The sequence below is a fragment of the Zonotrichia leucophrys genome, chromosome 9 (assembly GCF_028769735.1).
Source record: "Zonotrichia leucophrys gambelii isolate GWCS_2022_RI chromosome 9, RI_Zleu_2.0, whole genome shotgun sequence".
NCBI lineage: Eukaryota > Metazoa > Chordata > Aves > Passeriformes > Passerellidae > Zonotrichia > Zonotrichia leucophrys.
Genome location: NC_088179.1, coordinates 10315559 through 10330145, shown reverse-complemented (window position 1 = coordinate 10330145; position 14587 = coordinate 10315559). Strand labels below are relative to the sequence as shown.

General features: G+C 42.1%; 1 protein-coding gene across 3 annotated transcripts in view; it reads left to right on the top strand.

The window, feature by feature from the left end:
* The window catches only part of PID1 (phosphotyrosine interaction domain containing 1), an 85751-nt gene extending 71435 nt beyond the window's left edge, over positions 1 to 14316 (top strand). For all 3 annotated transcript variants that reach the window (XM_064721484.1, XM_064721482.1, XM_064721483.1), the window contains exon 3: positions 12354 to 14316. In XM_064721484.1, coding sequence (XP_064577554.1) covers positions 12354 to 12830 — 477 coding nt within the window. In that variant the 3' untranslated portion in view covers positions 12831 to 14316. The remainder of the gene's footprint in view (positions 1 to 12353) is intronic.
* The last annotated feature ends 271 nt before the right edge of the window (positions 14317 to 14587 follow it).

Genomic DNA, 14587 nt, shown 5'->3' with positions numbered 1-14587 from the left:
TGCTTATTCTAATAAATAATTTTAAAAACTATATTGAAAATTGTTACTCTAAGATGATAAATGGGACTGAGTTTCTGCTTGTTACAGAGCTGGGAAACACCTGGTTAATGGAAAATGTTGAAGTAATTGCTTATATAGAAAAAAAATCACAAGAGTTCTGAGATTTTTACCATCTATGTATTGGAGTCATAGCCATATGTTGATTTTTAGGTGGTGAGACCTCCTTGAGCTTATTGTGCTACACAATGGATTTTGCTTCAAGAGAATGTTATAGGCATCCTGTGTTGTAATCCTGTAATGTTAAATTCTTTAGGAATTCTTTAGTTCTGTTGACATGCTGAAGAGCCATTTCAGTCAGTGTTGCTTTATCCAGGGCTGGCCCTCTGTCCCTGGTTAGGCCAAGCAGCAGCTGGGTAAAGGTATCTGAGTGTCAGTGGTGAAGTCCCTGGTGGGCTCTCCACTCCCTATGGTTTGGTCATGGCCCAGTGACTGCCAGGCTGCAAACTGGAAGGTAGAAAATGATGTTTTTAGCTGCTGGTATTCATTACTGCATAAAGATGGTAACTGTGAAAAAACAGTGAAGGATTTCTTTATTTTCATAAGTATCTTTTTTCCGTAGAGCTCTAAAATTTGCACCAGATTGTCCTTTATCAAACAGATCAACAGCAGGGCTACTCGCTATAGATTGTCTCTTTGCAAAGTCAACTTCAGGGCCAGTGGAATCTATGAAAATTAATTTTCTGCCCTTTGTAAAAGCCATGACCTCTGCAATACAGAGAAATGAACTGTGGATATGAAGGGAGCTTCTAGGAGCTTGCTGTACAACTGGTGTGAATAGTGATCAGTCTGACCTGCAACCATCTGAATGCTTCTGGGGCAAGCTGCTGTAATAGATGACATAAATTGCAGCAGTGATAAGCAGAGCTGTCCCCAGAGAGGAGGACCTTTGCCCCTATCCCCTTCTTTCCTCCAGACAGTCCTTCACTTTGGAGCGCTGCTTTCCAGGCTCTCCCATCCTAGGTTCAGTGTTTCCTTTCATCTTGGCTGAAATTAGCACTACAGAAATCCCCATGTCTCAGTTTTGCTGCAGGTGGTTAAGGGCTGCATTTCTGGCTGCTTTGCAGGCTTGTCACCTTAGAGGTGAAATACAGCCAAGAGATTGGGTTGGAGGCAATGTACCTTTTCTGGGAGAGGTGCTTGGGTGGTACTGGGATTGAATTAATCAGAAAAGGAAGGAGGCTCCCTCTGTGACACTGTGAAAAGCCTCCTGATGCAGAGAGGAATTTGCAGGAGATGAGCATCTCTGGAGCCCAGAGAGCCTGATGAATACCCACAGGGTATTCACCCACAGGTTCACTCACAGGGCCTAAGGATCACTTTCAGGTCCTTCTGTGCTGGTTGGAAAAACATTATCTAAATGCAAAGTGACTGTACTGAAGACACAGGCAAGCACTAAATCCATTCTGAAAACAAGACCTTGGAGGCACTGTGAACCATGGCTTTGGAAATGAATTAAAAACTGTATGGCACTGTTGTCTTCCACCATTATACTCTTTGGGATGTATTTATTCCTTTAAAGTCTTCTGTTTAGTCTGCTAACATACTGTTGCATTGTTGAGTGGGAAATTTCTGTTTAATTGTAATACAGTGTGATAAACCTTAGAGGCAGTGAGGTTGTATTCTTTCTTGTCTGTGTAGAGCCTATGTTTCCATGGTCTGGATCCAGAATTTGATAACACAAACAAGTGATAAATCAGACATATTTATCTAAGGACTCATTTGGCAATAAAAAGAGTTGTTTAACTATATTTTCTTCTTCATAATGTGTTTAGTGCTTTTTATTAAGTTGAAATATGCAAGGTCTGTTTTTCATTGCTGCAGTGTAAGTGCTCCATCCCCGTGTAGGCACTGTATTTCTTCTTCTCCAGCCTTCAAACAAGACTTTTCCTGGAGATGCTAAAATTTTTGAGAGCAGGAAGAATCTCAGAGGGTTTTGTTAAGTCATGGAACTCATTTCACATAATGATTCATGAAGGAGACGTAGAAGTAATGACAGAGTATTTTAATCAGAGACTTTGCGGGATGTGGGTACAATTACATTTGTATGGGGTTGATATTTCTGTGTTCCCGGTACTCCTCAGGGAATGTGTTACATTTGCAGTGTGTGAATGATATGAGAAGGACCAAATACTGCTATTTCTGGGAGTCTCTGTAGTTTGTTTTGTAATTTTTTCTCCTTTTTTTGAATGGTACTGGTCTTATAGCACTTGGGGGAGGAAGAATTGAAATAATTTTATGAACATTACTTCTGTTCTTCCTGCAGTGTAGAGCTGACACTTCCTTTGATATACAATCCAAATTTGTAGTCATCTCCAGTGATTCCTGAAGTTGGCTCCCTTCCCTTTTGTTTTTAATTTCAGGTGTTGTCAAGTTGTGCCAGGAATCAAGTGCAGTTGAGATTTTTGGTCTCCAGAAGAGAATTTCTTAGTAACAGAGGTTTTGTTCAATTTTATTACTTGGCATCTTCTTTTGAAGGCAAGAACTAAAGGAGAAACACAAGGATCTCCTGGGGAATGCATAAAGAAGGGAACCTTGAGGACAGATCTCTTACCCATAAATGATAGTGAAAAACATGAATTCTGTGTGGCTTTCTGGAAGTGCTTCAGTGCGCAGAGTCTTGGGGAGTATGTAAAATACACATGCCTCCATGGAAAAGGTGGCGGAAGTCGTAACTGTTCTTGTACTCCCTCATTGCATGCTCCATGAGCTACAAAAGTTTTTGTAGGATTGATGCCAAAGTGAATTTTCTGTGGGTTGGAAAGGAAGGGGAACAAAGTAAAAGCGAACAGTCTGCTCCCCTTTGTGTCCATGGGCTCCTTCCCTCTACCATGAGACAACAGATGTGAGGAGCCCAGGACTAAAAAGCTTTCTGAAACATGATGAGGCGCTTAATCAGATTTCCCTGTTCGCTTTCAACCTCATGTGAATAAAGAATGTGTAGTGAAATAGGTTTGTGTGTACTTTGTACATAAACATCAAGGTATGTGTCTGCTTGCAGGGGCATTGTGGTCATGCAAATTTATGCCACACTCTCCTGGCAGAAGGGATATTCTCAGTGAGAAGGTTTTGAGGTAGCAGAGGAAAGGTTTTGGAAGGACTTTGTGTGAAGGAAACTTCAAGAAATTGCAATAATGGCTACAGAGTGGGTTGGTTTTCTCACCTTCCTGGCTGCCTCCACCTCTCTCCTTGCCTGTGAAGACTCCTGAAGGACAATGGGAAATGAACTGGCTTATCCAAGTATTAATTTCAACCCAGCAGTAACTGAGTAGAGGGAGAGGAAGTTACATGAGGCAATGAAAGGAGACAAAGGAGGAAAGTGATCTAAATAGCAACATAAAGAAAATATTTGGGAATAAAAGTAATCATCGACTTGTACAATAGGGTGTCCAGCAGCCCTGCTGAGGTGGTGTGTGATGGATGTATTTGTTCATTCAGTTATGTCTTGCACAACAAGATTTTTAAATTGCTGCTAGAATGAAATTGATTTCTTGAGTTTTAAATAGTGCAGCGTAAATCTTCCACTCACACCAGGACCGAAGAGTCTCTGACTGCAAGCTCACTGCAGTTTGCCAGTTCTACTTGATTTCATTTCAGATTCATCCCTGCAAGCCAAACCACAAAAAGAGCTTCCTGTCCAGTGGAGAATGAAATGCAAGAGGCGATCCTTTTGTTGCTAATGGGAGGCTGCAGGGAGCAGAGCTGGCTCTTGCTGAGGTTGTGTTTGGGCTTGGTTAACTATTTTGCCAGTGAGGCAGAGACTCCTGGTCACTGGATATAAGTCAGATGCCCTTAGATCTAACTGAAGGCAGTATTCTAATACCTGGGGTAGTTTATAAAAAGACTTGCTGAGCAGCAGCCTGATGTAATGAAAGGTGAAAAGCTTGGATGGTTGTGCTTCTCAGGATTCTCTTCCAGGAGAGTTTGGCTCACTGCTTTATTTACCCCACACTGGCTGTTTGGCCTATGGACTCAGTGGGCCTTTTCTGGTTGGCTTTTTTTCCTCTCAGAGCTTATAAATTAAGCCATCAAGGGTAAATTTTTTCTCTTCCAGTAGGTTTATTTATTTATTAAATCTTAAACTTGCCAAATGCTGATGTGTTTTCCCACGTCCTCCTTGAGCAGTGTGGGGTAGTGTTGCTGATGGGGCTGATCATGTAGGGTAAGGAGGGTTCACTCCTGTGGGCATTCTGCATGTTGTCTTCTGTTCCTCTTCTCAACTGCCATCAGTGGGAGGCCTGGCAGAGCTCTCCTCTGGGAGGATGAGAGGTTTATTTAGCTATGAAGAGGGGTTCTGAGATGTCTGTGTGCTTTTGGTGTCTTACTCAGAGTTGGGACATTATCTCAGATGTGCCTGCATTTTGATGCCAGTCATCTGCAGTGCCTGGAGTGTTTGTCCTGCACAGTGTTTGAGAAATGAGTAGTTCTTCTTGGGTGAGCTCTGCCCTCAGAGAAGCCCCATTCCTGAGATGCTGCCCTGGACTGGATGTTGGGACACCCACTCTGGATCACAGTAACTCACCTGTTCTGCCTGCTGCCATGTTAAAGGGCTTTCCTAGGCAACTTCAGAAGCAGCAGCACTGAAATTGGTATTATGTTTTTCTTTCTACTGGGGAAGAGCATTTTTCAAGAAAAGTTATTTTCACTGTGCCCCAGCTCTCCCTACTCCTTTGCTTGCTGCAGCTTCTGAGAAGCATGGGGGCTGTAAAACCTGAAAGAACAACGATGGACTAAAAATGAAAGCTCTTCTGTCCTTCAAAGGCATTTAGTTGGGGAACTATATCCAAAGTGACTATTCTGTGCTGTCTCTTTATGCCTTACTTGTGTGGTGACCCCTTCCTGGGGGGCAGCTAAGGCAGGATCTGCTGCATGGTCACAGCTGAGAAACACATGGGAAAATAAAAGCACCTGCAAAGGGCTGCTGTGAGCCTGGCTGTGGGGACAGATGGACAACTGGAGCAGCTGCTGACCAGCAGTTGTTTTTCCTTAGGAGTTCTGAAGATGTAAAGAGCCAAATGCATTTCTTGCTGGGCTTGTTTATTATTTTTGTTTTCAAGGGGGAATTGTAGCATGACTGTAAGACATAAGTTCAGCCTTGGTCCTGCAAAAGGAGTCAGATGCTGTTGACTTAACTGCTGAAGAGGTGCTGATGCTTCCAGCTTTTTCTGGAGCTATCCTTTGATTCCTTGGAATAAATCAGACATTAACTACTGATGAATTTTTTTTTTCTCTCCTAATCCAGTGGGCAGCCCTAAGAGTTGATGGTTATTTTCCACTAAATAGTTGCCTAGCTCTGTCTGTTCTCCCTCTGAATTTTGTCTCAAAAATAAAACAGTTCTTCACATATTTCTGTAAGCCACATTATTGCATTTACTGTGTATTTCTTTGTGCTGAGGAGCCCTGCCATTCCCACAAAGACCCTTGTGTTCGTGCTGCAAGGCTTTGGCTGGACACAGGCAGTGTGGGTGAGGAAGCAGTGACAGGCAGAGGGAAACTGTGAGCCTTTTTACTTGACTGAGTTATTTTTTAAGTCTTAAGCAAATGTTGCTTGAATGCAGTTCATGGTATTTGCTCAGTGATCCAGTGGAATGTCTGGGTTATTTTTGTTTTTCCTTCAGAGCCAAAAAGCAGCTTTTGGCTCTAAATCCCAAGCTGCCAGCCTGAGGCTGAGTCACTGTGCTTTAGGCTGAGGAGAGCTGAGCTGGTGTGGTGAGACGGGTACCCTGTCCAGCACAGAGCACTCCTGCTGTGCCTGGAGCTGGATGTGTTAATTAAAGATGTTGAAAATGACTCTACAGCTAAATCTGCTTTTATTGACATGAAAGCTGTGCCAGGACTTACCAAGCTGTTGGACAGCATGCTGAAGGCCTGTCCCACTTGTATTCCAGCTCCACTGAGGAAAAAAGAAAAACTAGTTTCAGCCATCAAATCTGTGCCTCTTTGGTGAGCCCTGATTCTCCCCAGCCACTCAGCTTGGAGGTGCCACTGGGGACTTTGGCACACTGTCATTGCAGTGAAGTTGAGCACAAGTTTCCTGAGTAGCAACTTCTTGCAGAGGTTCCCAGATCTTGTGATGATGTGGAGATGAAGCTTGCTGTGTCCTGGCTGTGACAATATGTGCCTGAACTTTCTCATCCTGCATCTGCTTTTGTGCTGCAAACCCAGGGAGCATCTCCATGTATGTGTTCTTGCAGCAATTTTCAACAAGACATGCATGCGTCCTTCTAAACCTGCTTTTGGCTGCTGTTCTTCCAATCTCCTCTGCATTCTTCTTTAAAACTTCTGCAGGTTTACCTGATCTTTGGGCTGGTGTTTCTTGGCTTGGCTGGGATGAACTGACAAGCTTCAGCCATTGGACAGGTTTTCCAGGGAGATGGTGGAGTTGTTATCCCTGGAGGTGTTTAAGGGTGTCTGGATCTGGTGCTGGGTGAAGTGGTTCAGTGGTGTAGGGGTTGCAGTGGTGGTGCTGAGTGGATTGTGATCTTAAAGGTCTCTCCCAACCCTGATGTCTCCATGATTCTGTCATGGTTTGCTTGCTGACTGGAGGGTCTGTACCTGTGCATCTTAGCACAGACCCTTACAGTCACTTTCTTCATCGCCACGTATCCTGAAGGTGCCACAGGAGCAGTTCTGTTTTCAGGAAGAAAATGTCTCATTACCTCTGCTTGCCTCACATTTAAGTGAGGCAAACTGCCTTGATCAAACATAATCAGTAGCAACTAGACCAAATTTGAGGCTAAAGGAATGTTTATTTTAAAACACCGATAAACAAAAGAGACAGTCACCTACTACTAAGATTGCACAAGATTCAAGATCCTCTAGTGACTGCAAATATGCAGAGTAAATACCTGCTAGCTGAAGGTCAGTGCTCTATTTTTTTTTTCATTTTCTGTGTTGATTTTGCTGACAAAGACCCTCCTTATGTAGTATGGAAGAAATACATATATTAAATAAATAAGGAGTTAATTTTATATATGATCTTTTGATCGTGGTCTTGAATAGTGAGAAAGCTGAGAGTCCTGTGATGTATGTGTCCCTGTGCCAAGCTCCTGTGCCAAGAGAGCATCTGTCCTCATGTAATGCAGTAATTATGGGTCTTTACAACTTGGATCTGATTTCTTGGAGCACTAATAGTCTATGGGCTGGGGATAGGGAACAGAAGGAGAAAAAGTCAAATGACTGCCTAACTTCAGGTGCCCCAGTGAGGCTTGTGAGGTAGGGGCAGTATGGATATATGATCCATTGGGGAGTCACGTCTGAGGTCAGAGAGACACATGCAGGAGCTAAGCTGCTCTTTATCTGCTATGAATTGCAAGTGAAAAATGTGAGATCAATGATGAAAGAGTATGAAAAGGATATGAAAAGAAAAAAACCCCTTATTAATTTTGACAAATCATAGTGTGCTAGAAGTTTAAATGTCTATGGCAGCTGCTCTACTGGTCTTTTCAAAGTTGGTAAGCTCTTAAACATAGTTATTAAAAGATATTTTCACCATATGTTATTGGATTGAAGGGGCTGAAAACAACAATGTCAAAATACTCAGATATTTCTGTCTTTCCAGGAGAGTGCATGAAAAATGACATCAATTATTCTTCATGTCCTTTGACATGAGACATCTCTATGTGTCACATGGGTGTAGCTGCATTACAAAAGGGCAAAGGCACAGCATTTTTCAATTGAGGACAGTTTTGCCAGACACTGACACTGGTGTTGGCAAATCTCTAGGGTGAAATAAGGAGCTCTTCAGAACATCTTGGCTTTTACAAAATGTTTGGATGCTTGCAAGCATAGAGGTGGTGAAGCCTCAAGAGTATTTTATGTCATGCTTGGTGACAGCGGCTTGCCAGAGGATGAAATTCGCCATAGAAGGGCAGGAAAGAATGTGGATAATTTTTAACATGCACAAGAAATTTTTGTGAGATGTATGTATCTTCTAGAAATTTGTGGAACAGATGGAGCACACAAAGGACTAAAACGGCCATAAAGAAATACACTCTTATCCCTGGTAGAAGATATGATAGGAGATGCCTTCACTGCTTAATGTTAGCACAGTGGCATTGAGCTGAATTTGCATTCCTTTTCTCCCTTAAAATAGTGTCCAAAATAAGTAAAGGCTGCAACAGCATCATAATTTACTTGTTGCAACCAACCTGTAGCTACTCTGCCTTGCACTGTGACTAGAATCATAGAATCATGAGAATCAAGATTGGAGAAGACTTCCAATATCATCAAATCCAACTTTGACCAAACACCACCTTGTCAACTAAAAACCATGGCATTTTGTGCCATGACCAGTTGTTTCTTGAACACTTCCAGGGATGGTGACTCCACCACTTCCCCAGGCAGCTTGTTCCAGTGCTTAACAACCCTAGAGGGGAGGGAATAAAGGTCCTGGCCTCACTGTGTATAGGATGAACTTGCTATTGGACATGCCACACTTGCACAAATAAGTAATTTTCCTGGACTAATGTTTGCTGCCGAGTGAGTTCCAGAGTTTCAGAGGAAGAAAAAGCATTATTGAGTCCTGGTGAACTTTTGCTTGTGGTCAGAGCTGTATTATCACGGATGTGCCTTTCAGCCTGCACTGTGGCCTTGCTTGTCTTTGTCAATGATCACTCTCTGGTCAGTAAAGCTGTGGAGTTGATGCTGTTCAGGCACTTCAGTGTGTTTTCCTATGTGCAATGATAGCTGTAACAACATCAGTACTGCTACTACTAATGCCTTTCTGTGCCCTTCACATCTCAATCTTACGATTATTAAAGATGAAATTCTGGGGTTTTTTGGGGTCTTTTTTTTATAGTACCTGCTGGCTTCACACTGATGAGATATCAATGATTTTACTGGGAAAGACCACCCATGGGAATTTTTGCCTCAAAATAGCTTTCTTTTCCAACTGATAATGAAAGGGATTATCTGTTCTTTGACCCTTGGTTGGCAGACTTGGAAATTGAAAAGGAAGGTGGTTGTACTGTACTAGCTTCACTGTAATGGTGTGGTCAGAAGTTTCTGAGCATTTAAACAAAGGTGGATATGCTGTGAGATGTGTCAAGGCAGGAGCCAAAATGCAAGAGCACTGCTTGTGGAATAACCTTGTGATTCTGAGCTCAGGGAGAAGTACCTTTCTGTGAGTCAGAGTGGAGGAGTCTCCCCAGCCCCTGTATCCCTGTTCTGTTTTGGCAGGGGACCATGCTGTGATGAAATGTTGGACATCTGTCTTCACCAAGAGCTTCATCTTGTCAAATGCTTGTGTCTCAACTAGGAAAAAAAAGGATAATTCATTTTAAAAACCAAAAAGTAACAGCACTAGTAGGTGTAGATGTTTCTATATAAGACACAGCGCAGGAGAAACTTTAAAGTTGAGGTTTTGTTTATTCTTTCCTGTGAACTCCTTATTGTAATGTCTAAGCACCTTATAAATATTTATGGATGTGTCCTCAAAGGAAAAGGAGATTTATATAATGGAGGTTCAAAGTGATGTTAAAAGAAGCAACTTTCCAGAGGTTCCTACACAGTTATACCGTGACAGAACTGGGACAGTAAATCAGACCAGTACATCCCATTTTGGTAAACAAGCCAGAATTCCATCCTTATTATTAGTTACTTTTGCATTGGCTGCTTAAGAGTAATTCGCTGTCTTTTTTTTTTTTTTTTTTTCTTAAAATACAACTGCTTTATTTTAGGGAAGTCCATTATTTTTTGGAGCTTCACTCTTATGCAGGCCACACACACTGATTGATGGCCAACAGGAGGTTGCAGCTAGCTGCTGCAGAGGAACAGAGGAAAACATTAAATTCAATTTATGCTGCTGTGTGACAACTTGCTCTGATTTTGCTCCTTGGCTGCTGAAGGTGTTGGAGCATCACTTGGGAGGCATCCATGCTCAGAAGCTGATGCTGGGTGTTGGGGTGAATTTGCAGTACAGAGCTCAGCGACACTGACTGAGGAGTGGAGTTGCCTTTGCTTTCCTCCCCTCTCCCCATCCTCGTGCTGCTGCTCAGGGCAGCTCACGAGCTGGCAGCAGCTTCCTCTTTAGGGCAAGCCAGCAGTGGAACAATTCCCTGCATCCCCTCTTGTGCACCCATGAGAGATACTGATTTCTGTGGTCTCCAGGTGACACTGGTCTCCTCCAACCAGCAGCTGGGGGGATAAAATGTTTGCCGTGGTGGCAGCTCTCTCCTGCAGCCAGGGATTCAAAGCTGTATTTGGCCAGTGACAAAGTGCATGAGCAAGAGGCTATTTCGCTATTCGTCGGGGTTTAAAGTCTTTGTGCAGATCTCTTGGTAGTTAGTGAAGGACTTGTGGTTCTGCAATGGGCTTTGAATTTGACCCCAAGTGTCAGGTTACAGTGTTTGTCTTTTGTTAGTTGGCTTGTGAGTATGAAGCAGTGCTGATCGAACCTTTGGAGAATATATTGAATGTGCAAATTTGCACAATGATCTTGCTCCATTCAAAGCAATCTGACTTTGGATATATGTTGAAATACCCCCCAGTATGCTGTAGACACATTCCTCTTTGGTCTTGGATGTGCTGTGTGTATGTGTTTAGTTGGCACTGTGAACTCTGAGGTTTTCTTTTAAGTTTTTCTACAGTACTTTAGGGAACTCAACTCTCATCACTAATAAAATAAAATAAGGCAAAACACTGGTAGGTCTTGCCTTGTTAACTGTTCTAGCTGTTGTGTTTCCCACTGTTCCAAAAAAAATACAAAGCTTTATAAGATTCAACTTATTCCCAGTGCAAATCATGAATATTTATAGGCAAAGAATAAGACTTCCCATTTTGAAATGTTAGTGCTAGGAAATTGCTTTTTTGGCAAGCGTGATTAAGCCACACAGACTTCCAATAAAGTTTTGTAAGCTTTTTCCTTAATTATGACTTAATTTAGGCCTCTGAGTTTAACAAAACGTGTGAAACTTGCAGCAAAATATTTCTCTTGTGGAAAGCTGTTTGCATGGATTCCAAATCCCGTATTTCTTGTGGTTATGATTTTTTAATGTGCTTAAATGTGGAAATTCCTTGTTTTTTCTATACATTTCTTAACACATTTACAACATAGAAATAACCTATACTGTGTGTTTAATGCAGAATTTTGAAGAAATTAGTTTGAAAAGTGCATGTGATTACTTTTTTCCTCCAAATGCCTTGAGTAAAATGTAGAGGTTCTAAGACATCAAGCAAGGGGTAAAATATTCTGTCTCAGTCAGTTACTGCTGCAGGAGATAAATGAGGAACAATTTTGCTTTCATACAGTTGTTCTTAAATGCACCATCCTGACAACAGCAATAAATAGAATAATTTGCATAATAGCATTTATGTGGCATTGACCTGTCTTTCCTAGAGAAAATCCCTTTTCCCAGATAAAATAATCTTCCATTCAACTGTAAGTGGAAGGAAGCCTCATTAGTAGCTGCACAGATTTAGGGGAATGTTTCTTCACAGGCTTAATACAGAATTTTGATGTGGACCTCCTAGTGAATTTGATATTTGGTGAACAAATTTCTGTAAAGGCACTAAAACCACCTTGCTTTCCTGTACTGATTGCCTAACAGGGTATTACTCAAAAGGACTAGACAAGAGAGGAGAGAGATGATGTGATTAAACTTAGGTAGATTTATTACTAGATTTTTTGACAGCATATTTTCTTAAATTGTTGTAATAAATATCTCAGCCCTGCTCAAAGATAAAGTTTTGAACAGCTTTGAGCTATTCCTGGCTTAATACTTAAGTAGAAGTAGCCAAAGTGGTGGAAAACCAGGATCATTTTGGAAAAGAAACATTCAGTTTAAAATCCTCTACTGTGATCATGCTTTTCAGACCCCCTGCAGCCTTACTTTATCAAACTGAGAATGTCTCCATCTCCCTAATACTAATGTTTGAAATATGATACAGCAAATCATCTGAATAAAGTATGAAGAAATGAAGAAAAAAAAATATATGGTTTGCATCACAGCTACCTGGGACCTGCTCCAGTGACACTTGCCCTTGCTAAGATGAGCTTAGGGGTAGTCATGGGCTCTCAAGCTGGGCTTTCTAGGGGAGGTGAAGAAAGTGGAATGCCTTGAAACTCAGACACTTGGGCATTTTTAATCTCTGGGTTGGAATGGTGAAGTCAGCATTTGCAAAAGCAAATATTTGGAAAGCAGTTTGAAAACTGTTTTACTGAAAATGATACTGAAATTGGGGAGTTTGTGAGGGGAGGTGTGTGCTTTTATTTCCCCAATGGAACTCCCTGGGATGGCAGAAAGTACCACGAGAGTCTGCTCTGTGTTTTCACCTATCTTTGTTCTTCTTTGCAGGTTACATATTTGGGTAAGGTTTCCACAACAGGGATGCAATTTTTGTCAGGCTGCACAGAAAAACCAGTCATTGAATTGTGGAAGAAGCACACGCTCACCAGGGAGGATGTTTACCCAGCTAATGCCCTTCTGGAAATTCGCCCTTTCCAAGTCTGGCTGCATCATCTGGACCTCAAAGGCGAGGCGACAGTGCACATGGATACCTTTCAGGTGGCACGTATAGCCTACTGCACTGCTGACCACAACGTCAGCCCAAACATCTTCGCCTGGGTCTATCGGGAGATCAACGATGACCTGTCCTACCAGATGGACTGCCACGCTGTGGAGTGTGAGAGCAAGCTGGAGGCCAAGAAGCTGGCCCACGCCATGATGGAGGCCTTTAAGAAGACTTTTCACAGCATGAAAAGCGATGGCCGGATCCACAGGAACAGCTCATCGGAGGAAGTGTCTCATGAATTTGAATCTGATGATGGCTGACTGAAGTCATTCACAGTTCAGCAAAGGCAGAAATGGCTTAGGGAATGAGAGCTGATAGATGAATAAGCAACAATTGAAACTGGGTAATGAAAGGACTGCCAAACATTTGTCTGACCACCTTTTTAAATCAGAAGAGCAATTTGGTACCTACAGATATGCATTATTAAAGTAATTACATTGCATTGAAATCTGCTGCTGTTGTAAAAGTGAGAAGAAGATTTCCCTCCCCCACCTCTGTCACTCTCTCATCACTGTCCCTTTCTTGTCTCTGTAGTTCAGGTGCATACCATGAAGTGCAGTCATTCCTGTTTGTCTTATGAGACTGGTCAGGCAATTTTATTAGTTGCTTCTCTGGCATTCCTAGCTGCAGGCTGATGCTGATGCACAAGAGCAAGTAGGCCTGGAAAGCCCTAATGGTTCCTGAAGAATCTTTCCCCATGATGCATCACACAGATCCTTTGACCATCCATAGGCTAAGACAGCCATACGCAGCCTTTTAGACTAATGGCCTGGCATTCTGCAGTTAATTCACATTTCACAGATAAAAAATGAAAGATGCTTGTATGTACACATTATATCATATGCTATCCTTTATTTTATTCATTGTACCTATTTTCTTAATGTACTGGCTGCCATGTCTTTCACCCAACACCAGTAGTTGCAGTTTCAGACTATGTACTGCAGGATACCAAAAAGGGGTGGGCAGAAATACTCCCTGGTGGCTGGGGGTTCAGCAAGTCAGCCCTGCTGTCTGTGCATTATCCTACCCTGATGTGCTCCACAGGAGGGGGCCCGCTGGGAAGAGCTGAGGGACGCTTGGGTGTGTCAGTGTTAGAGCTGTGACTTCTCATCAGCCTCAGGTGTGACGAGATCCGAGCACGGTGGGCACAGCTCTGTGTCCCCCTTTCCGCATTGCTGGGCGAGCGGCCCTGGTGGGATGGAGCTGGCAGTGTCTTATCACACAGGGCTGCCTCACTGGAAAGATCTAAGGAAATGGTCCCTTAGGAGTCAGGTTTGAACAGCTGTTCTGGTTGAGAACCTCATGTTAAGATTCCCATATCTTTCCTTTTTCACAGATATACAGTCATGCCTTTCTTAAATGCAGATGTTTAATAAAACTCAAATAAAGGAAAAACTTGTTTCACTTGATATTTTTTAAGGCTGAGAGCAGATCAATAGTTTGCAAGTAATGCTGCTCCTTTGTACAATTTTGTTTGTAATTATGGTAATGTTAGGGGCACTAGGGCACCTTACAGAAGCCTTAAAAGAAAGCTAATCCAAGCAGATTTAGCTCTGTGTCTGTGTTTTGTGTCTCTGTGTTTGTATGTGAGAGTGTATGTGTGAGTCCAGCATGTAGATTGAGCATGGAGATGTATTGAGGAGGGCCCACACCTCTTGAAAATATGCTTGTTGCTTTACAATGTATGTAAACTGTTCTCCAGCATAAATGCATTCATACTTTAATAAAAAAAAGTTTTGAGTTAAACCTTGTTAGTTTTAAGCTGTCTTTCCAATATAAACTCTGTGGTTTTGTGTGTGTGGGTTCTGTGTTTATTTCATTTAGTGGAACGAAAATGTTAATTTATTTCCATTTAATTATTGCATCAGTCTTCATGGGAATTGCTGTTAACATTTTAATATTATTTTCTTTTCAATATTTAGGCCAATTATTGCTGTGAGGTTTTGTTTTGGTTATGAGGGGGTTGTGTGTTTTGGTTGTTTGTTTGTTGGATTTTTTGTGGTTTTTGTTGGTTGGT